At 39.1% G+C, this 24086-nt stretch overlaps 1 protein-coding gene and 1 long non-coding RNA gene across 4 annotated transcripts in view; one reads left to right on the forward strand and one right to left on the reverse strand.

Moving 5' to 3' along the window:
- The window catches only part of CIBAR1 (CBY1 interacting BAR domain containing 1), a 46255-nt gene extending 25904 nt beyond the window's left edge, over positions 1–20351 (reverse strand). The window contains exons 1-5 of one of the 2 annotated variants that reach the window (XM_069086649.1): positions 20192–20351; positions 19552–19786; positions 11084–11152; positions 9988–10089; positions 3608–3613 (exon numbers count right to left, since the gene is read on the reverse strand). In XM_069086649.1, the coding sequence (XP_068942750.1) occupies positions 3608–3613; positions 9988–10089; positions 11084–11152; positions 19552–19786; positions 20192–20217 (438 nt within the window). In that variant the 5' untranslated portion in view covers positions 20218–20351. The remainder of the gene's footprint in view (positions 1–3607; positions 3614–9987; positions 10090–11083; positions 11153–19551; positions 19787–20191) is intronic. The other variant, XM_069086650.1, reaches the window with a different exon arrangement.
- LOC138160122 (uncharacterized) overlaps positions 1–24086 on the forward strand; it is a 380488-nt gene that overhangs the window by 36335 nt on the left and 320067 nt on the right. The window contains exon 1 of one of the 2 annotated variants that reach the window (XR_011168078.1): positions 19796–19983. The exons of the other annotated variant lie outside the window; for it this stretch is intronic. This is a non-coding gene — a long non-coding RNA (uncharacterized lncRNA). Of the gene's footprint in view, positions 1–19795; positions 19984–24086 lie in introns of those variants that run through there. 2 annotated transcript variants of the gene reach the window in all.

Below are 24086 nucleotides of genomic sequence, written 5' to 3' on the forward strand. Positions count from 1 at the left end.
TTACTGACTTATATAAATTGTTTTTGAGGTTCCATTTACTTTCTTCATTAGTTCATATTGTCCAGGATTCTCAAAATGTGGAGGAACTATTGAGGGGAACCGTTATTCTATACCCAGTTCTTACCAACCAGAAAAAAACTAGTTACTAAAAGTGAAAATGGGACTCTTGAGAGGGTGCTGAAAATGGGACTCTTGAGAATGCTAATATCTTTCTTATAAATAAGAGTTGCTCTAAGTATTTTTGTACATACAGATCCTTTTCTTCTTTGAGGGTATTTCTGGGTCAAAGTTAAGAGTATAGTGACTTTTGGGGCATAGTTCAAAAAATAGCTTTTCAGAATGATTGGACCAATTCCTAACTATCAGTAGGCTACCCACGTTATCTGTGTTCTTTCACCCTTTCCAACAATGGTCATTTTTGGGGTCTTTTGGTCATCGTTGTCAATCTGATAAGTGTGAGGTGGAACTTTAGAGGTGTTTTGGTTTATATTTCTCTAATAGTGATTTGGAGCATTTTTTCATATTATTGTTGATGACTTGGATTTCTTTTTGAAAATTGCTTGTTCATATCCTTTGACCTACACATCTTTCAAAAATCCAAGTTCATCAATAAGTTCCCTGTGTATTCACATAGGCCTCTACACAATATCCCTTTTTATCATCAGAATTTTTCCTCTTTATGTCTTTAGTATTTAATTTTTAGAACTTCCCATATTTCCATGGCTGGTTTCCCCTTAGGATTTTAGTCTATGCTGTTCTTTGACTTTTCTGAAATGCCTTCTAAGAAACTAAGAGTACAAGTCTGCAAGAGTGGTCATCTCTTGCTTTTCCTCTCCATCATTCCTATTATTTCCATTCCAACAATTAGTTTTTCCTTGGTGATAATGAATTACAGAATAACAGTCGCCCCATTAGTTTCTCCCCATTTTGAAGGATGACAAATTACTAATAAGGTTTGTTGATCAATTATTATATGCTTTGCTTTTGGCACAGAGAGAGCTCAAGTAGATAACTGGATAAATGAAAAATCTTCCAGTGCTACTGTTACGTCTCTATACTGCAAGGTTTGTTAATCCTAAATTTATCATCCAGTCCCTCTTTCTGTTGTTATATTCTGCAGCAATAATGCTTCTATTTCTATGTCAATTTTCATCCAGAAGCTCTCTACATGTACTCTCACCACCTCAGAAAATGTGTGGTTCCTGATTAGTGTATATGTTTTATATATGACATTTGACCTTTCTAAGGTCAAATAAATTCTAATTGTACTTCCAGTAAGTCTCAAAGATATCTACAATGGCAAATAAGGTTCTTTAGTTCACCCCATGCTTTGTGCATTTGTGTACAGACAGTCTGAGGCCATGGATTTCATTACTGACTTCTTCCTCCGTTTTTGTCTTCTGTATATTTCTACTGCTATTCTTCTTAGTATATATTCTTTATATATGATACAACTTTTTTGAGCCACTGAGGCCAGGCACAATGTGGGTTGAGTCCCAGATTTTGGGAAAACATATTTCAAAGATTTTAGGAACAGTATTGGTAGGACAATTAATATACTGAAGACAGGATTAAAAAAGACAAGCTAGAACACTAGGACAAATATACTAAAATGAAAATTCAGATATAAAACATACAGTTAGGTTAAAAAAAACTTTACAAAAGATGGGAGAGCCTTGGCTAGACAGCAGTTTGTCTGGAAAAGATATGGTGGTTTTGATGAGATTGAACACTTATTAGAAGTCATGTTATATGGCAAGCAAAAAAACTAACAAAATCTCACAAAGTGTTAAGAAAGGTAAAGGACTAGGGAAGTTGTGACAGGAATAGCCCACCTGGTCCCTGCCATGTAGACCAAACTAGTTATCTTCTTAAAAGGCAAGGAAGCCAAGGGTAAAACTTGACTGGTCCAGGGCTCATCACCTAAGGTAAACCTCAAAGGAATCAGTGTCCTTCTGACTTAGAGGATGTACCATTAATCATGTCAGTCACCCTGCTAATCAGAGAGGTCTTTATATGGAGGGAAGCTGTACCTGTTGTTGAGCTAATGCTGCTTTTCTTGCAGATGATCTCCTTCATGTTATAGCCAAGTAGATCTCCTTTTGTTAATAGTTAAATAGCTCACAGATGTCTCATTTCGTTCCAATCCTGAACTAACTACCAAACTGGCCTGAATTAGGCCAGGCCTACAATAGAAATGGTAGTTACATTGCACTGAGCCCTAGACCTTTTTTTTTTTTTTGCTTATTTAGAGGACAATTGGGGTTAAGTGATTTGCCCAAAGTCACATGGCTAGTAAGTGTGTCAAGTGTCTGAGGCCTGATTTGCTCAGGTCCTCCTGACTCCAGGGCCGGTGCTCTATTCACTGCGCCACCTAGCCGGCTATATTTTAGAAAGCATATTTACAAATTAGAGAACATTCAGAGCCAAAGAAGTATAATAAAGGACCTCAATTTACCATATGAAGATGGATTAAGAAAATAAATGTATAGCATGAAGAAGACTTAAGAAAAGACTTATTTTAGGGGCCATCAAGTAGAAGAGATATTAAAGTTGTTTTGTTTAGCCCCAATGTGGAACTGGCATGTGACTTGTCCTGACTGGCACTAGGAGTACAGAATTAGAAGGAATAGGTGGAAGACGGTGAGACAAATTAAACCATGAAATTTTAAGAAAAAAATTTCTGACAACTAAGAGCTGTACAAAAATTGACTGGGCTGCTTTTGAAGTGGTAAGGTCTTTAGGATAAGGTTGAATGTGACTACTTATTAGGGATATTGTGGAGGAGATAGATACCTGTTTAGGTTGGATTGGAGTAGATGACTCTGAGTTCCCATCCTATTCTGAGATTTTATGATAATGAGGATGACAATGATGATAATAATGCTGAGGACAGAGACTGTACCAATGATTTTATTAGTATAGGAAATTCTTTCTATTAACACTGATTGATATCTTTTCTACAATTCAAGTCTTAAGAGAGTTGCCTAACGCACTGATAATGTATGCGATTTGCCAATGTTCACTAAGTCAGTATGTGCCAAAATTGAGGCTTGGAGGCTGACTCTAGCTGCTACATCACACTTTTTTTTTTTTTTTGCCTTTTGGAGGGCAATTGGGGTTAAGTAACTTGCCCAAGGTTACATGGCTAGAGTATTTTTGTGTGGGTGTTGTGTCTCAGGCCGGAACCGAACTCGGGTCCTCCTGACTCCAGGGCCAGCACTTTACTCACTTTGACACCTAGCCACCCCCATCATCACACTAACTTTTATAAAGCACTTTGAAGTTTTCAAAGAACTATAAATATGTGGTTCCAACTGATTCTCATAATAACCATGTAAAATAGATGCTATTATTATCATCATTTTACAGATGCATAAACTGAGGCTGGGAGGAGTTATTTGCCTGGAGTCAGATGGTTTGCAAGTGATTGAGCCATGATTTAATCTAGTTTTTTGACTTCAAGTCCAGCATGCTATTCACTAATCAACTTCTGCCTCAGAAAGTGGTTCCTCCTGCAATATTAGAAATAAATGTGTTTGTAATAAAACTCAAAAAAGGATTTACTCTGATGATCCATCTTGAGAAACGCCATGCAATTACCCACCTGTGACTGAAATTGTCTATAAAGGAAAAAAAAAGATTCTCAAAGGGAACATAATATTTTCAATTTTCAAATTAAAGTTATGCAATCTTAATTATATAGTTTAGAGACATTGTGACAACTTAGAAAATGATCATTTAAAAATTAGGTGACATATATACTAACCCTACCCCTATAAAAACTTATTTTTATAAATATATAAAAATAAAAATTTATTAGTATCAATTAATAAAAACATTCTCTGTTAAAAGTCTGAGTTTCCTCTAAATATAATCATCATGCAGAGAACATTTCAAACACGAAGTAAATTTGATGTTATGAATGTCACCGAGACTTGAGGGGAAAGTGAACTACAGATAGAAAAAGATAAGGTGGAATAGCAGTGTATATTAAGTATAAACACTCATGTGATAAAATCTAGCTACCAGAGTAGAAAGTACAATGTAGAACATTTGTGTAAGGATCAAAAGAAAGAACACTGTTAGAAGAGGACACTATGGACAATTTGGACAGGAGGTACAAACAGAGGAATTCAAGTATGGAGCCATGATTATTCAGGTTATCTACTAGAAGCTCTCATTGCCCAAAACAGAGCAAATAAGCCATTTCTGTTCTTGTTTAAAAATAAGTTTAATCTTCAAAAACTAGAAGAACCAAAGAGAGGTGTTTCTATTGTGGCCTTGATTCTCACCAACAAGTACAAAGTAGTTACTGGGTTGAAAAAAATTAGAATGGTGGCAAGGGGGAAATGATCACACCATCTTAGAATCTGTTAGAGAGAAGAGAAAATCCAGGAATATATGACATATACCCCAGATTTAGGAATAGTAGATTTTTAAAGGATTCACTGAGAAAGGATATGGTCCCATGGTCCAAAATTTTTTAAAGAAAGTATAGAAAGCTTCCAAGAAATAGAAAACAAAAAACAAACAAAACACCTAACCAATTTATTAAACAAAAACAATTCCAGTGAGAAAAAAAAGGAAGAACTGTCCAAAGAAATCAATGTGAATTTTCAGGGAACTTTATGAAAAATTTAGACTTAGAATCTAGACTTTAGAAATCTAAAGAATACAGAAGCCAGAACAGGTAATGAAGGATGAAACAGAATCTGGTACAACCTGGTAAAAAATAGTGTCAGAAGTGTTAAAACTCAGAAAGAGCTAAGGATAGCAAAGAATGTGAAGGACATTTTTTTCCCAGCTTTTTTGGAGAAAAAACAAAAAAGAAATATCAACGAAGGGATGACTCCAAGGGTGTGTTGGGGCCAGTTTGAACCCACTTGTTAGTTACTAAATTTTCAGTGTGTACATTCACACCTTAGAAATTGGCAAATTGATTTATTGTTTTGTTGATTGTCTCAATGTAAGTGGAGAAAATACTAATGATGCATATTAAACTTAAAAGTGTGTTACTTTTTTTTTCCTGGAGAGCTAGTTGTTAAACATTTACCAGCTCACCATGAGTTCACTCTTCTTCATCTATCACTTTGATGCCCTCTGCCACATTCTCCTCCTTTATTTCTATCTCAATGAAGTGGCCTTGCTCCTTACCAGGGATAACCCTTTTAACTTGTTCAAGTGATCCCATTCCATACTGTTTCTTCCAAAAGACTGCCCCTTCTGTCATCCCCCCTCCATTGCTTTTCTTTTTATATATTTCAGTTTTATTTTTGCTTTTTAAGTATTCTACGTTATTTGCTTATATGAATCTACAGAACTGAACTCATTGAGGATAACCAGCATTTCATTCACCACTTCCTTATTTACAGTAAGTTTCAATTCCTTATTAATATATTTTGTGTTATTATTCTAGTCTCATGACCTTTCTCCTTGGCAGAGAAAATAGAAACAGGAGATTAAGAAGTATTAACTTCTTTGCTACTGACACACAAGCAACAGTCCTTTCTCTTCTGTTCCTTTTATTTTTTTTTTATCTATTGCTTATTTTCTCTCTCTCTACTGGCTCATTTCTTACTGCCCACAAACATGTTCTTGTCTTCCTCAGCTGAAGACACCCTCACTCGATTCTTCCATTCCCATTATTGTCCTATGTCTCTTCTGTCCTTTGTGGCTAAACTCTTCTAAGAGGCTGTTTACAATGGATGCCTCCACTTTCTTGTCTCTCACTCTCTTGTGAACCTCTTACAATCCAGTTTCTGATCTCAGCATTACACCAAATTGCTCCCTTCAGAGTTACCAATGATCTCTTAGTTGCCAAATCCAATGGCAATTTCTTGGGCCTCATTCTTCTTGACCTCTTCGTAGCCTTTGACAACTGATTATGCTTTCCTCCTTGATACTCTCTTCTAGATTTTTGGGAGATGATATGCTTTTGGTTCCCCTCCTCCTACTTATCCAACCACCTCCTTCATTAGGTCCTCATCCAAATTATACCCTAACAGGAGGTGTCCCTCAGGGTTTTGTCCTTAACCCCCTTATCATCTCCCTCAGTATTACTTCACTTGGTGATCTCACTTCCACAGATGTAATTACTATCTCTATACTGTTTTTCAACTCTACCTATCCAATCCCAAACTCTGTTGACCTTCAATTTTATATTCCCAATTGCCTTTGAGATACAAGAACTGGATGCCCAGTAAACATCTTAAACTTAACAAATTCCAAACAAAACTCTTGATCTCTCTCCCACCTGTTCCCCCCTCCCCCTTCTCTCAGGCTCACAACCTAGGTGTCATCCTTGACTCTTCTTTACTCTCTCCCTCTCCATACGCATCCAAGTTGTTACCAAAGCCTGTTGATTTCACATTTGGCATTCTTGAACATGGCCCCTTCTTTCCTTTGACACTGCCAGTACTCTGGTACAGGCTCTCATCATCTCATCTTTGGACTATTACAATAACCACCTGGTGGGTCTGCCTACTTCAAGTCTCTTCCCACTTCAATCCATCTTCCATTTAGCTATTAAACTGAAAGAGTATAGGCCCCAGCATGACAATTCCCCCACCTCCCCCCCAATAAACTCCAGTAGCTCCCTATTACTTCCAGAATCAAATGAAATTCTGCTTGACATTTGAAGCCATTCATAACTCAGTCCTCTTCTACCTTTCCAGTGTTCTTATACCTTGCTTCCTGCCATGTACTTTTCAATCTAGTGACACTAATGTCCTTGTTGTTCTTTGAAACAGACATGCTCTCTTGACTCTGGGCATTTTCTCTGGTTCTCCCCTATGCGTGGGATCCTTATCTAATCTCTGCCTCTTGGCTTCTCTGGATTCTTCTAAATACTAACTAGAATCCTACCTTCTACAAGAAGCCTTCTGCAACCTCTCTTAGTTCTGGTGCCTTCCCTCTCTTAATTATTCCTTACATATTCCGTATGTAGCTTGTTTACACATATTTGTTTGCTTGTTGTCTCCCCCATTAAACTGTGAGCTTCTTGAGAGCAGGGACTGTCTTCTGCCTTTTTTGTATTCACATACTTAGCACAGTGCCTGGCACAGAGTAGGCCCTTAAATCAGTATTGATTGACACCCCTGATACCCTACTTATAAATGGATTGATTGCCAAAGGCAGGAGATGACAGAGGTTAAGGCAATGTGAATCTTATTTTGCTTTCATTTTCTCTGTCAAAGAAAATTATCTTTGTACTTTGGAAGGTACAGAATACAAATGATACCACCATTCAATACAGGCAGGTAGACTCTAAGAACACATCCAGGTGCTTTTGATAAATTCAAGTCACTAGAACTAGATGAACTATATCCCAGTATGCTGAACTGGGAGATATGAATGATAAAGCCTTCTTCATTTATTTTCAAAAATTGTGAAAAACAGGAGTTGCCCCAAGAAAAAGGCAAAGGTAGTCTTGATTTTCAAAAAAGAAAAAGGGAAGAGAATATTTTTCTTCTCAATCTTATAGAGTAGATTCTTAATCATTAATCAAATATAAGTTGGACTTAATGACTTCTGAGTTCTTTTCCAAGTGTGAAATTCTGTGAGTTCAGTTTTGGATATGTTGAATTTGAGGAGCTGGCAGAAAACATCTAGGTGGAGGTATCAAAAGGGGAAATGGAAATTCATGATTGGAATTTAAGGGAGAAATATATGCAGAAAATATAGGGTTGGGGATAACTTGAAGAGAGAAAGGGAAAAGTAGAGTCTACAAAGTATAAACCAATAGGTTTAATTTAGATTGCATTCCTTTTATCTGTAGATGATATTCTGGGAAGACTGTAGATATCCTAGAAAACATCTAGGGCAGTATAACCAGGATAGTGAAAGGCTTTGAGCACGTCATATAAGGATTGAATGAACTGAGGATATCTGGATTGAAGGCTTAGAGGAAAAATGATGGGTCTTTTAAATATTTGAATGGCTGTCTGATGGAAGAAGAATTAGGTTTGTCAAAACAGAGAGATTATGTTTATGTTTTAAGTCAGGAAAAACTTCCTAAAAATTTGAACAAAATGGAATTTGTTGTTTCAGGGGGAAATGAGCTTCTGTATACTAGAGGTCTTCAAGTAAATGCTGGATCATCATTTTTGTTGTATGTGGAAGTCTTATCCAGCTTAAGTACTGGATTAGAGGATTCTTCTTCAGGTATGAAGTATCAGTACTTTTTTTTTTCCAGTACAATTTTTGTAGAAGGTTGTCAGTGAAAGAAGGAGACAGTACTTTAACTTGATGGGTAGCATGCTCATGGGAAGCTTTTTTTTTCACTTTAAGGGGAAACTAAAAATTTACTATGTGTATGGAGGACTAACTGGTACAGGAGAAATTTAAAATTAAAGTGAAGGTAGGGTTGATAAGTAGAGCAAAGTCAAGGCTGCAGAAGACAGCATAATTGGGATAAAGGGTATAGATGATGGTATGAGCTTTGGCAAGGATAATAATTTCTACCTCTTAGATGAAAGGGGAAGAGAGAATGAAGGTATAGTGGGGTTTGGAATATTTGAGGAGGAAACATGGCTTCAATGTTTTTAGTAAAGTAATAGATGAAATAATGGGGTGGAGAGGTGAAAGAAGAACTGAATGTTTAAAGAATGACAGAAATATGACAAAGACCATATGTGAAGAATGGGAAGACCTATGCACTGATGCTAAGTGAAGTAAGGAGAATCAGGAAAGCATATGACTACTATCATTTAAACAGAAAGAACAACAACAAAAAAACTATCAATAAAACTGAATGCTTTAAAATTATAATGACCAAATAGGGCCCCAAAGAGGAGATATTAGAAGACACCTCTCCTTATTCTTTGCAGAGGTAGGGGATTATGGGTATGGAATACTGCATCTAATGTTAAGATTTTTCTGATGTGTTTTTTAGCTTTTCTGAACTGTTTTTCCTCCTCTTTATTCTTTGTTGTAAGGGATGACTATGGGAGGGGAAGGATGCAGTGTTACAGTGAGAAATATAGATGATGTAAAAACAAAAAGTTAAAAAAAACTCTAAAAATAAAAAGGGAGACAAAAAGTAGATGAGGAAAGAAGACAGATAACTCTGGTGCCATTTTTTTCTTCTTTACAGGTAAGTAGAATGCAGCCAGAGACTACTATTTTCTCTTCAATGTAAAATTATCAATAATGAAACACATTCAAAAGGGAGACAGTTAAAAGGTAAAACTTAGTTTTTTTTTTGTTTTTTTTTTTTTTTGCTTTTTGGAGGGCAATTGGGTTTAAGTGACTTGCCCAGTGTCACACGGCTAGTTTTTGTGTCCTCTGAGGCCGGATTTGAACTCAGGTCCTCCTGACTCCAGGGCCAGTGCTCTATTCACTGCGCCACCTAGCCACCCCCTAAAAACTTTCAGTTTTGCTCTAGAATTCCTACTTCATAATTTTATTTTTCAATATGGGAATTAATCTCTAAAATTATTCTTAAATCTCCCAAGGAACTTTGCCTATTTGTAGAATAGGTGGTCGTTTCGAAGGTGATTTTTTAAAAAAGTATGTATGGGAATGAGGGTTATGTTAGAAAAGCTTATTTTCTTCCTAAATAATAAACATAAGGAAAAATTATGAGAATTGGTAAAAATAAGATAATATGCTTTGATTGACTTTAGCCAATTCATGTACAATTGGAGTCCTACAAGCCAATTTTATATTTTTGGCCATCAAATTCCCCCTTCGTTCATGGAAATTCTGTTGTTTTCTAAACTGTCACCATTAAAAAAAGATATACATTAGTATATTCTCTAGAAACCTTGTGGAGGTTTAGAGGAAGCAAAGTATTCTGTTCACAACGAATAATGTCTACAGTGGGAAAAAAGGCCTAAAATCCTTTTAAAGTAGGAACTCTAAATTCTCTGGTCCCACTATATATTTTCAGTAAATATAAAAATGAAAATGTCAGTTTTTCAAAGAGATTATCTTTTTATCAAACAAATTAAAAATTTTTTTTCTTCAAAATTTAAAGGATACTATAACATGCCGATCTGAAGGATTCCGCTGACGAGTCCTTTCTAGTTGAGTTAACTGCTTAGCTTCTCGATTCTTTGCTGTTAGAGTTGCTTTGAGATCCTCCTGTAGATATATTTACTTTCTGGTAAGTTACTGCTTTATTTACCCATTAACTCGGAGCTACAATAATAGGAAAAAGTCCCTTGCTTAATATGAATACTTTTACTAAAAGAATTCAGATTTACACACTTTGCACATGTACAGGTTTACAAAGCTCTTCTTCACTTTACAAAAATAATGCTATTTCTGTAATACTTGAAGAATCTTGATATCATCCATGCAGAAAGACCTTCCATCTAAAGATTTAGATGACAACTCTGCCCTGTCTTAGAAGATGGTTTAATAAGTTGCTATGTTTCAAAGGTGATTGTAACTTGGATACTAATTTTCTAGTGGTGACCCTTTTCATACTTAGCTCTGCTGCTATAATGAAGTTAGAATTCTGGGTCTGCCACTATGTGACCTCAGAAGCCACTTAACACTTGCAAGGTCTCGGTTACATCACTGGTAAAATATTAGGATTGGAAGAGATCCCACAGGCCTCAGACAAAGAGCACAAAGTCCAATGCTGAGGACAAGCAAAGTTTTTTCATATTGGTAGGACCTGCCAGAACCTATGCTCCCCTGGGACTGTCTTCAAGAACATGCAGTCACCTCATTACAGTAAGTATGGCTTTAGAGGAGGGAGATTCAATTATATAGTTAAAAGTAATTTTACTCCCTATATTTTTATGACTACCTTGCACATAAAAGGCCTTCCAAAAATCTAAGTGCAGTTTTAATAGCTTAAAACCATACTAAGATTTTTGGAACACTGCGCATAGAATATAAGTAAAATGAGAATGTCTCACATTTGTATAGTTTTATAATTTTGAAAATATTTTTCAAAAACAACCTTTTTTAGTTACAGGCAATCATCTTCCAAAATCTGTTAAAAAAGATAGCCTGACACCTCATTCAACTCTATGTACTTTTTAATAAAATGATCATTGGTAATACATATGAATAACCCTTGCCAGATAAGTTATTAATAGGGGATGGAAATCCATGCACTTACCCGTTTCATTTTCACAATACTTCCATAAGTTTTCAAAGGTTCAACTACTTTGGCTTCAAGTCTTTCAACCTATTGGCAAAGATCATAAAGTATAACTGAAACAAAATATAGGAATAAAATACTTTTAAAAATTAAATCTAGTGCTAATTTTATCCAAGTACAATCACTAGATAAGTCAGTTTTTTTTTTTTAAAGAATCATGTCTGATTTTTAAACATATGATGTTTTTTCTGGATAAATCCGAAGGATAATCACCAGAAATACTTTAAAATCTTATAAATTATAAGTACAATTCAAATTAATTTACTGGGCTCTAAGACGCTCTATTCTCTGGGTGCTAGGCATTTTCTCTGGCTGTCTGTTCTCTATACATGGAATGCTGTCTCTCCAATCTTTGTTCCTTAGCTTCTTTAGCCTCCTTCATAAGAAGCTCTTTTGGTCTGCCTTGATAATAATCCCTTTTCTCTGTTGATTATTTCCATTTTAGCCTAGATTATTTGTATGTATTTATTTGTAATTATCTCTCAATAGATTATGAGCTTTTGAAGGGCTAGGACTATTTTTTACTTTTATTTTTGTCACCATAACTTAGCATAGTGCCTGGCACACAGTAGGGGCTTAAAAAATGTTTACTCATTGACATTTTCAAATAAGATAAGTAATCCACCAATCAACAAACCTTTATTTAGTGCTTACTAAGTGCCAGGCCTTGTACTTAGAGATAAAAGAAAAAGCAAAAAATAAAAAGGTCCCTGTCTTCAAGAAATTTACATAGTATTGGAGGAGGCAACATATATAAACCAGAACATATACCATAAATACAGAAGGAAGGAAGGTAAGCTCAGATGTTACCTGTTCTTCAGTTGTGTCTGACTCTTTTGTGACACCATTTGAGGTTTTCTTGGCAAAGATACTGGAGTGGTTTGCTATTACCTTCTCCAGTTCATTTTACAGGTGATGCAACTGAGGCAAACATAGTTAAGTGGCTTTCCCACACAGCTAGTAAGTGTCTGAAGACAGATTTGAACTTAGGTCTTCCTGATTCCAGGCCCAGTGCTCTATCCACTGGACCATACTCAATGCCCTTCCATTACATGCTAATTGAGCTGTCTTTTTCTTCTTCTTTTTTTTTGGGGGGTGGGGGGGTGAGGGAAAGCAAAGCAATTGGGGTTAAGTGAGTCACACAGCTAGTGTGTCAAGTGTCTGAGGCTGGATTTCAACTAAGGTCCTCCTGACTCCAGGGCTGGTCCTCTATTCACTACACCACTTAGCTGCCCCTGAGCTGAGTCTTAAAGGATACCAGGAGTTCTATGAATTGGAGGTTGGGAGGAAAACATTCCAGGGAGAGGAACCAGTCAATACAAAGGCAAGGAGATGGGATTTGAGGAGCAGTAAGCAGGTCAGAATGGCTAGCTCTTAAAGAGTATGTGATAAGGGGGTAGAGCCTAGATGGCAGCATAGAAGCAGGAAAACTCCGTGAGCTCCCCCCAAAACTACCTCAAATACCGATAAAATAAGACTCTAAACAAACTTTAGAGCTACAGAACCCACAAAGTGACAGAGAGAAACAAATCTCCCGCTAAAGGCACCCCGGCAGGCTGACAGGAAGGATCAGTTGCAGCATGCTGGGAGCCAAGCCCAGCCCCACATGAAACCTTGGTTTTAGCCTCAGGGTGGCCCTGAACAGCAGCTGCTGGAATGAACCTCTGGAGAGTAGATTACCAGCATCTATGGTGGTTTCTAGATTTATCAATCCATAAATGCCAAAGGCAAAGTAAAATGTTAGTGTGGACTTTGTGGGAACAAGGGGACCGAGAGCACAGTCCAGCCTCTGCCCCCTGGGGTGAGAAGGCGAGAAGCAGCAGAGGCACTGTGGCCATGCCACAACTGGCATGGCTGCTTTAGAGCTCCTGGTCTGCAGATTGTAGGGGGACCAAGCGACCATTCTGAGGGGTAATTGCTCTTGCTTTACCCTACTTGGATTGGGATCACTGTCTTGGGTGGAGGTCCTGGGGTGTGTGACCAGGTGCCAGAGCCTGTGGAAGCTTCAGAGAGGGCAACCAACTAACAGCTCTGGCTGCTGTGAAAACTCCAGCAATTTGGGACAAAGCTCTCCTCTCTGGAAGCAGAGTTCTACTGTGGCAAAAAGCTCAAAAGTCAAGTAACTGAGTGGCAAAATGAGCAAGCAAAGGAAGCAAAGCAAGTACAGAAGCCAAACCTTAGAATTCTTTTTTGGAGACAAAAAGGATCAAAGCATGGAACAGGAGTAAGACAACGAAGTCAGAACTCCTGCACCAAAAGCTTCCAAGAAAAATACAAGCTAGTTACAGGCCTTAGAGGAGCTTAAAAAGGATTTTGAAAATAAAATAAGAGAAGTGGAAGAAAAATTAGGAAGAGAAATGAGAACAATGCAAGAAAATTATGAAATGAGAGTGAACAACCTGATTGAAGAAAATAACACCTTAAAAAATAAGGCTAACTCAAATGGCAAAAGAGGCCCAAAAAGCCAATGAGGAGAAGAATGCCTTAAAAAGCCAAATGTGCCAGATGGAAAAAGAATCTCAAAAGCTCACTGAAGAGAATAATTTCTTCAGAATTAGACTGGAGCAAATGGAAGCTAATGACTTTATGAGAAATCAAGATACGATTAAACAGATCCAAACAAATGAAAAAAATAGAAGGCAATGTGAAATATCTCACTGGGAAAACCACTGACCTGGAAAATAGATCCAGGAGAGATCATTTAAAAAGTATTGGACTACCCGAAAGCCATGATCAAAAAAAGAAACTAGAAATCATCCTTCAAGAAATTCTCAAGAAAAACTGTCCTGATGTTTTAGAACCAGAGGGCAAAATAGAGGTTGAAAGAATTCACCAATCACCTCTTGAAAAAGATCCCAAAAAGAAAACTCCTAGGAATATTAAAGCCAGGTTCTGGAGTTCCCAGATCAAGGAGAAAATATTACAAGCAGCCAAGAAGAAACAATTCAAATATTGTGGAAACACAATCAGGATAACACAGGATCTGGCAGCTTCTACACTGAGGGATCAAAGGGCTTAGAATATGATATTCCAGAGGTCAAAGGAGCTGGGATTAAAACCAAGGATCAACTACCCAGCAAAACTGAGTATCATGTTTCAGGGGAAAATATGGTCATTCAATGGAATACAAGACTTTCAAGCATTCTTGATGAAAAAACCAGAGTTGAATAGAAAATCTGACATTCAAATACAAGAAGCAAGAGAAGCATGAGAAGGTAAACAGGGAAAAGAAATCATAAGGAACTTATCAAAGTTGAACTACTTACATTCCTACATGGAAAAATGATAATTGTAACTTGTGAAATTTTTCTCAGTATGAGGGCAGTTGAAGGGAATAGAAATGTATGTATGTGTATATGTATACATACATATATATGTCTATAGAGGAGGGTATATGGGCGTATGAATACATATGTTTCAGGGGAAAATATGGTCATTCAATAAAACAGAGGACTTTCGAGCATTCTTGATGAAAAAATCAGAGTTGAATAGAAAATCTGACATTTAAATACAAGAAGCAAGAGAAGCATGAGAAGGTAAACAGGGAAAAGAAATCATAAGGAACTTATCAAAGTGGAACTAGTTACATGCTTACATGGAAAAACGATAATTGGAAGTCATGAAACTTAGTATGAGGATAGTTGAAGGGAAAAAATATATATATATATACACACACACACACACACACACACACACACATATGTTTATATAGGAGGGTATATGTGGATATGAATACATATGTGAGTGTGTGTGTGTGTGTATATAGGTATAGATAGACAGAGGGCACAGGATCAATTGAATAGGAAGGGATGATATTTGAAAGGTGAAACTGAGAGGTGAGAGAGGAGTATAATGAGAGGAGATGGGGAGAGACAGAATGGGGTAAATTATCTCATACAGAAGAGGCAAGGGATAACTCTTGCAATAGAGGGGAAGAACAGGAAGGCAAAAGGGAATGGGTCAACCTTACTCTCATTGAATTTGGTTTAGTGTATGTCACACTAAATAAGGTATCTCGCCCTACAGGACAGTAGGGGGGAAGGAGATGAGAGGGGGGATGATGGAACGGAGGACAAGTTGGAGGGGAGGGAAGTTGGAAGCATACACTTTTGAAAAAGGACAGGGTCAAAGTAGAGAATATAACAAGTTGGGGTCAGGATAGGATGGAGGAAAATATAGTCAGTCTTTCACAATGTATCCACTATGGAAATGTTTTGTGTAACTACACATGCACAACCTATATTGAATTGCTTATCTTCCCAGTAAGGGTGGGTGATGAGGGAGGAAGGGAAAGAACCTGGAATTCAAAGTTTTAAAATCAAATGTTTAAAAAAAATTATTATTATTATTTTTTACATGCAACTAGGAAATAAGATATACAGGCATTGGGGTATGGAGATCCATCTTGCCCTACTGGATAATTGGAGGGGGTATGGGGGAGGATATAGGAGAGAGCAGATTGGGGGAGGGAGCATACAGTGGGATTGCTGTTGGGGTGGTGGGTAGGGGAAAGATGGGGAGAAAATTTGTAACTCAAAATCTTGTGGATATGAATGATGTAAAGTAAAAATAAACACAAAATTTAATAAAAAAAAAAAACTTGAAAGGCAGGAAAGAGTCAGGTTATGAAGGACTTTAAAAGCCAAACAAGATTTTATATTTGATCGTAGAGGTGACAGGGAGCCCCTAGCAAAAGTTCAAGGGTTGGGTGATGAGAGAGTCTGCAATGATGGCCCCAGAGGTCACTGACACTGGTGTCCATGTTAGAGGAGAGAAGGAAGATGGCACCAAGATTTCAAGCCTCTTCAAGAGACAGAGAGGTTGATGAAAGTAATAGGGAAGTTAGGAAGAGGGGAAGGAAGAAGGTGAGTGGCTGATAGTGAGTTGTGTTGGACATATCAAGTGTAAGATGTCTAAAGGTCACCCCGTTCAAGACATCCAAGAGACAGTTGCAGATGTAAGACTGGAAGTCAGCAGAGAGGTTGGGGCCAGGTAAGTAAATCTGAGAATCATTAGCAGAGAGAAGATAATTGACTCTTATCGGTGAAATGCTATATAGCTATCCCTTCTACTTCATGAGGATTAGGGCACCCCTGCAATCTGAAAAATCCATGTAAAATTTTTGATCTTCCCTTTGTACCAGAGAAGAAGTCTTAATTTTTTTCTTTTTCTTTTATGGGCTGTTCACAGTACCTTATTGTAAAATTTGGGTTAAGTACTTGGTCATAGGTTATATGTAGCTCAATGTTAAATAAAAACACCAGCCTTTGTGTGTTGTCTTTTGGCTTTCACCTTTTTGCAAACTTTAACTTTTTAGTTAACTTAAAAAAAAATTATGTATATTTATGGTATTAAAAATATGTTATTATAAAAAAAATACAAGAAGCAAGAGAAGCATGAGAAAGTAAACAAGGAAAAGAAATCATAAGGAACTTATCAAAGTTAAACTATTTACATTCCTACATGGAAAAATGATAATTGGAACTTATGAAACTTTTCTCAGTATGAGGACAGTTGAAGAGAATATAAATGTATATATATGTATACATATACATGTATACATACATATATATGTCTATATAGGAGGGTACATGTGCATATGAATACATATGTGAGTGTGTGTATATATATGTGTACAGGTATACATAGACAGAGGGCACAGGATCAATTGAATAGGAAGGGATGATATTTAAAAAATAAAATTAAGAGGTGAGAGAGGAACATAATTAGAGGAGATAGGGAGAGACAGAAATAGGGTAAATTATCTCATATCGAAGAGGCAAGGGAAAACTGTTACAATGGAGGGGAAGAACAGGAAGGCAAAAGAGAATGGGTCAATCTTTCATTGAATTTGGCTTAGGGAGGGAATAATATACATACTAAATTGGGTATCTTAACCTATAGGAAAATAGGGGGGAAGGGGCTAAGAGGGAGGATGATAGAAGGGAGGGCAGATTGGGGGAGAGGGAAGTTGGGAGCACACACTTTTGAAAACAGACAGGGTCAAAGTAGAAAATAGAACAAGTGGGGGGTGGGATGGGATGGAGGGAAATATAGTCAGTCTTTCACAATATATCCACTATGGAAATGTTTTGCATAACTACACATGTAGAACCTATATTGAATTGCTTATCTTCCCAGTAAGGGTGGGTGATGAGGGAAGGGAAAGAATATGGAATTCAAAGTTTTAAAATCAAATGTTCAAAAATTATTATATATATATTTTAAATGCACTGGGAAATAAGATATACAGGCACTGGGGTATGGAGATCCATCTTGCCCTACTGGAAAGTTGGAGGGGGGATGGGGGAAGATACAGGAGAGAACAGATTGGAGGAGGGGGTATTCAGTGGGATCGCTGTTCTGGGGTAGTGGGTAGGGGAAAGATGGGGAGATAATTTGTAACTCAAAATCTTGTGGAAATGAATGTTGTAAACTAAAAGTAAACATAAAATAAAAAAAGTATGTGATAAGACAGTAGAATGTAACATGGTTGGAAAGGAATGATGGTACCAAGTTGTAAAGCACTTTAAATGCAAAACAAAAGACCATATTTAATCATGGAGGTAATAGGGAGTTATTGGAGGTTAGTAATTAGAGAGGTGATATGATCAGACCTATGATAAGATAATCAATTTGGCAGCTGTGCTAAAGGTGATGTATTTGAGCAAGGAAAGACCTGATGACAACAAACTGAAAGGCTACTGCAATTGTTTAAGCAAGAGCTGATTATTGCCTAAATTAGGATAGTGGTTTTGTAATTGGAAAGAAAGGGACTGTGTGTGAGTTGCTGAGCAAGAAATTACAAGATTTTGGATATGATTGAGAAGTGATCAAGAGAGAGGAGTGGAAGAGACTTTGAGATTGTGAAGCTGGAAAACTGGAAGGATAATGGGGCAGCTTGTGTAGAGTTATGGAGTAAGGAGACAGAATGTTGTGTGTTGGTTATAAAAGAAGGCCAATTTTGCTGAAAATAAAAGTGCAAAAGGGAATCATGTATAAAAGCCTTTAAAAGAAGATAGTAATTTGAGTATCATAACCCATCACCTGAATACAAACTCCGAGAAGTCATACCCTGTACAGGCACTTAAATGTTTGAATAGATCAAGAAAATTAAATGTTTGTAATAGATCAAGAAAAGAAGACATCTACAAATGAAAAATGTATTCTAATGAAGACAACACCACTTGGGAATCACAATTGGGTGACCAATTAACCTATCCCTCTTCTAAATACCTTTCTAATAGTATGAATATAAATGAAATAATTCAGGTAAAAGCTCTTTGCACTGTTATAAAGAAAAATACCAGCAAAATAATCAATACATGGGGCAGCTAGGTGGCACAGTGAATAGAGCACTGGCCCTGGTGTCAGGAGGTCCTGAGTTCAAATTCAGCCTCAGACACTTAACACACTTACCAGCCATGTGACTTTGGGCAAGTCACTTAACCCCAACTGCCCTCCAAAAAAAAGGCAAAAAAAAAATAATACATTACTACATAGTCTACTGGTACCCATGACATAAACTGAGACATCCGAACCTTTTTCAGCTTGGAACTCATCTATAAATTTACTGGGAGAAGCTGAAGGGTAGGCTAGGGAGAGATCAGGAGAGCCAGCAAGGGAGTAACCTCTCTTACCCTGTGCTCAGTCATATACACCCTTTATTCCCAATCAGAGTTGTACATTTACACACACACATCTTTTCTTCTTCAGTGACTTACAGCCAAAAATTTGTGAACGGCAGTGAGGAAATCTAGGGCTTCATGCCGTTGCACAGGAACCTAGGATTTACAAGTGGCAGGGTCCTATGCAGAACAATCTCCTGAGCCTTAGGTTACTTATGAAAAACCACTCCAAGCAACCTGAGTCTCAGAAGTAAAGTGCTTTGCCCAAGGTACCGGGCCAGTTCACTCCACTTGGCCACCTGCAGCCCTGCCTGGTTTCAACGGAACATGATGCCCCATCTAGGACAAGGTTATGACTTCTACTCTAACTCAAGCCTCGGATACCACCCTCCTTCAGCCTACTCTCCCCTCGTACTGGAGGACTTAGGAGTGGAGTACTCCCCAAACCTTCCTTTGTAGAGGGCGGAAACTGGACTCCACTTTGCACTGGCTGCTTTTCCTGGTTTCAACTCCAGGTAACAGGATGCGCCCTCCTATCTCACCCCCTCTCCCACAGCTTCCTTGGGGCATGGCATGGCACACAGTAGGTGCTTAATAAATGTTGACTGAACCTAATTTATTGAAAACACAAAAAACCAACCAGACTCTTTCCACTCCACTGTCATCTTTTCCAGAGTGATTACCTATTACTATACAATGTTGCTGCCCTAAGTATTTTTTTATCAATGTAATAATAATAAAAAAAAGTGCAAACGGAGCAGGCACCTATCGGCTCGAGGTTCTTCGCCCCGTTCCTACCTCGGCCTGTCTATAATCCTGAAGTTTGGCAAACTCGTCGGCGAAGTTCTTGAGACCATGCTTCAGGTTGGGCGTCTCCGTGGCGGCGTAGGCGTTGATCTCGTTCACCAGGAGGTCGGCTTTGTCCCGAAGCCGGGCCGTTTTCCGCACGTACGCCGCAAAGATCTGGCACAGCTCCCCGAAGTGCTTCTCCACGTTGGAGACCGCATCCTGCAGCTGTCTGGTCTGGGCGTCCCTGGAGAGGGCAGCGACACGCGCGCACACGCACACACACACGCACAAAGCCTCGCCGGTGCCCTCCTTCTTCCTTCGGCGGCCCCCCCCCCCCCCAAAGTGACTCTCCCTTCCCTTCCGGCTGGAGACCAGCTTAGGCCTCAGGACCCCCCGCGGGGCCTGGAGAGGGCCTGCCGACCGGAGCTTGGCGAGGCCGGGGTCTGTGAGTGGGCCTTCGAGGACCCCTTCTGGGGGAGGGTGGGAGGAAGGAAAGACGGAAGAGATAAGGAAAGAAGGAGGGAGCCCGAAGCAGAGGGAAGGAGGAGGGAGAAACGAGGGATCTGCCGGGCCTCCCCTCCACGACCTCCCCCCTAGCCTGTTCCCTGGCCCAAGCAGGATCTTTCTCGGGTCCCAGGGGGATTATTACCGGCTTTCCAAACTCCGCCTCAGCATGTCGCCTTACGAGTGGCCCGGGACTCCAGGTTGGAGCCCGCAACGGGCCCTGCGGTGGAGCCGCCGCGGCACGCGCCGGGACGGGAGCCCGCGTGCCCGCCCGCGCGGGAGGGATGGAGGGAGAGAGGGCGGGAGCGAGCCCGACCCTCTTCCAACGCGCGCGCGCGCCCTCGGGAACCAGCTCCACCGCCCCCGCTGTTACTATGGAGACCGATCCGAAATGCTTGGGGGGAGGGGCAGGGGCAGGAGCAGAGGAAAGCAGGGGAGACCAGGGAAGGAGAACGGGGAGCTTGGTATTCAGCCTCGGCTGCTCCGACTGACCGAGACAGAGGGGGTGGGAAGGCGGGCTGGTGGATGCTAGAGGACTAGGTGGAAAGTGTGGGAAGGAGAGGGAGGGGTGACGACTGAAGGAGCCAGGAGAGACGTTAAGGGGCGTCCCAGGTTTAACCTCTCCGGTGACAGATGGGAAAACTGGGGCCTGATTAGGTTGGTTTGCCCAAGTTTGCCCGAGGAGTTAAGTGGAACATTTTCTCCATTACTTTCTTTTTTTTTTTTTTTAAGCAATCGGGTTAAGTAACTTGCTCAAGGTTACACGGCCAGTTATTTCTGGGTGTGGTGCCTAGTGTCTGAGCCCGGGATTCGATCCAGATCTGAGCCCGGGATTCGATCCAGATCATTCCGACACTGGAGCCAGTGCTCTTACTCGCTGTGCTACCTGGCTGCCCCCCTCCATTACTTTCTTAATCAACGAAACAGTAAACGAAGTCCTTATGTGTGGGGTTGGCTACAGATGCAGATCCCAGCCCTTGGAAGAACCATAGGACATTTTTTTCACAAATTTTGGTTATCTTTCTCCCCCCCCCCCCCCCCCCCCCATTCCCAGGTTGCCAATTCGCCAAGCTGAGCTAGTCCACACAAGTTTCAAGACTTTGCAGCTTCATACAGTAACTGTCAAAACTTAGGCTTTATTAACAGTCTTAGAGCAGAGGTGTCAAACTCAAGCACTTGGAAAGACCCAGAACCAGATCATAATGTAATTGGGGAGTGTTTCCTAAAATAAAGATGCAGTACAACATAGATAATGTTTGTGGTTTTTCTAGGACAATGTGAGACCTGCAGGGATTTCTTTCTGAGTTATACCATTGTCTTAGAAAACCTGCAGTTACCTCCTGGGACCACATTGAAATACTTTGAATGTCAGAACCCTCTTTTTTTCCCCCATAGCATAGGTGAATTTATTTTCTGAAATGTCTAATATCATGTGTCCCCAGCTGGACACTAAAGCACACGGAACACAATTTTCAAGTCTTGTTTGGGGCATGTAAATGACTATATTATTGCCTGATTAGTACTCACTGCTTCCAAGAGAGTTTATTAAATATGACAAAAAAGCAGAGAGAGGCTTGCTTTCTTTAATATTCCTAAGCATTGTGACTTTTAATCTAGATCTCAACTTCTTTCCCCAGTATTATGAACTTAAAACCACATAAAACAGCTTACACAGTGATTATTTAGTAATGGAATTGGAGTTTCTGTATTGAGGTGTGGGTCTTATGCTTATGAGAAGGGTTAGAAGGCAAATAGAAGGTCCCTGGAAAAGTCATCTGTTACAAGCATAAGTAGTTACCCATGACTCCTTTTGTTTTGATTCAAGTTGGCCACAGCATACTTAAGGTCCAGCAAGTGGCCTGAGTGGATTCTGAATGGTGGAGTTTACATTATTTTATACTTATGAGAACAAAATGAACCAGAACTCCTTTTGAATGAACAAAACTATCTCAAACCACCTTTAAATACACAGTTCTTGATTAAAATTGGTAAGGATGCACATTGGGGTCGGTAAAACAATTTTGGCACTCAGTGTTTCACTTAGGGATTCACCATTCATTTTAGTGTGGTCTTCCTATATGTCTGCCATGCTCCTTGGAGGCTGGGGCCTAGTCTCACTAGACTGTAATTTGGATTCATACTGCACAAGTACAGGATGGGGAAAATGTGACTAAATAACAGTTTGGATTAAAAATATCTGGGGATTGTAATGGGCTGTAAGCTCAGTGTTAATTATGGCAACAAAAAAATTGGTAACCCATTTTTTTTTCCACTCCAAAGCTAGTGCAGGGAACTCCACTAATGCCAGTGGGCAAATAATAATCTTAGAGAATTCTACAGCTTTGAAAGTTGATTGGGAGCATTATGAGTTTAAGTGACTTGCAATAATTGGGTTAAATAGTGAGAATGTGTCACAGATGGTGCTCTTCAACAAGATTGACAACCCTGATGGATAGAAATCTCTCCCTTTTGAAAACAGCAGCAACAATAGTAATATTTGTATATTACTGTGTGCTGAAATTGAGACTCTATGTTTCAAGAAGCTTACATTCTAATAGTGTAAATGGAACACATATTAGGGAGTAAGGGCCAGGAAAGAGATTTTTAAGCAAGGCAATTAATCACAAGGCTTATAAATGAAGCTATAAAGATGGTATCAGATTGCTGTACCCTTTTCCAGTAATTTTGATTTAAATATTATTCCCAGGTCAAGAACAAAAGTAGAGAAAGTTTAAGTTGGGGGGGGGGGGAGGAATTCCACTTTTAGCTGCAGGGCAAATGGCAAGATACCTGTGCTGTGTAGGCCAAGGTGTCCTTGCAGGTTGCCAAAAGGATATGAAGCATGGTTTAGAATCAGCTCAATACAATGGGTGAAGTAATTTGCTTTTACTTTTTACACAGTCACCAAAGAGAACATTTCTGGTCCAGGAGGAATCCCAAAGCTGAGAGGATTAGAGGTGGAGAGGTGGGGAAGTGGAGGAGGGCTTTCGAGCAGGGTGCCAAGAGGCCAAATCTGGACTTTCTGTTTGGTAGGGAGAAGGGGCCAGCAACAGTTTAGAGCATCATTATGTAATAAACCTGCCACTGGTGGATTTCTAAATACTATTAGGACATATTCAGTCAGTCAATTAATAATCAATTAAGCACCAACTGTATGCCAGGCACTGTGCTAAGCACTTGATATGGTATAATAAATAGTATACCCTGCTAAGACTTAGGAAAACTGAGTTCACACTGGTAAGAAACCCACACAATGAAATATAAAAAGAAGCCATTTTCATATGTAGGTAGTATTAGAAATGGACTGATACTTGAATAACCCAAATGAATATGAATAGGCCAGTGAGACAATGAACTTGTTGGAGGGCAAAGACTGCTTCCATACCTATGTTCCCTGGACACTCATTTGAATAAGACCTAAATAGGAATCTGGGAAGTGTAACTGGTTGATCACTGTAAGTAAGAAAAGAACAATTGCCTAACTAAGGCAATCTACTTTGGATAAAGATCAAACAGAAGAGTCTAGACTACTCCCATTTCCTGTCTGAAGAAGAACCTCAGTTCTGGGCAGTTAGGTGGTACAGTTAGGTAGAGCAACAGACCTGGAGTTAGGAAGACCTGCATTCAAATCTAGCATTAGATACTTACTAGCTGTGTGAACCCGGGGCAAATCACTTATCCTTTATTTACTATGTTTTTTTTTAGCCTTTATTTACTATAGTAATCACTTAAGAAATGCTTTTGGATTGTTTCATCGAATGTGCTTGCATTTGCTACAGATCCAAGAAGAATGTGGTTTTGTTATTCTTTATTTCTCTTGGCACTACTCTGGACACCTCTTGGTCTGTAGACTTCCTCAAAGAACACCCATACAATTGCTACTGTAGTACCTCTTGATGCAGACACTGCCACCAGATGTTCAGGGGATACTGCTAGGATCCTGATGAAAAACTAAAATCCTCTGACCCTTTAAAGAAGTCTGCACTAAGGTAGAAAATACTGCAGCATGAGATCACAGATACTCTTATGAAGTATTGAAA

The sequence above is a fragment of the Petaurus breviceps genome, unplaced genomic scaffold, assembly GCF_028583685.1.
Source record: "Petaurus breviceps papuanus isolate PSGF00001 unplaced genomic scaffold, PetGlider_PUasm1.0 179, whole genome shotgun sequence".
NCBI lineage: Eukaryota > Metazoa > Chordata > Mammalia > Diprotodontia > Petauridae > Petaurus > Petaurus breviceps.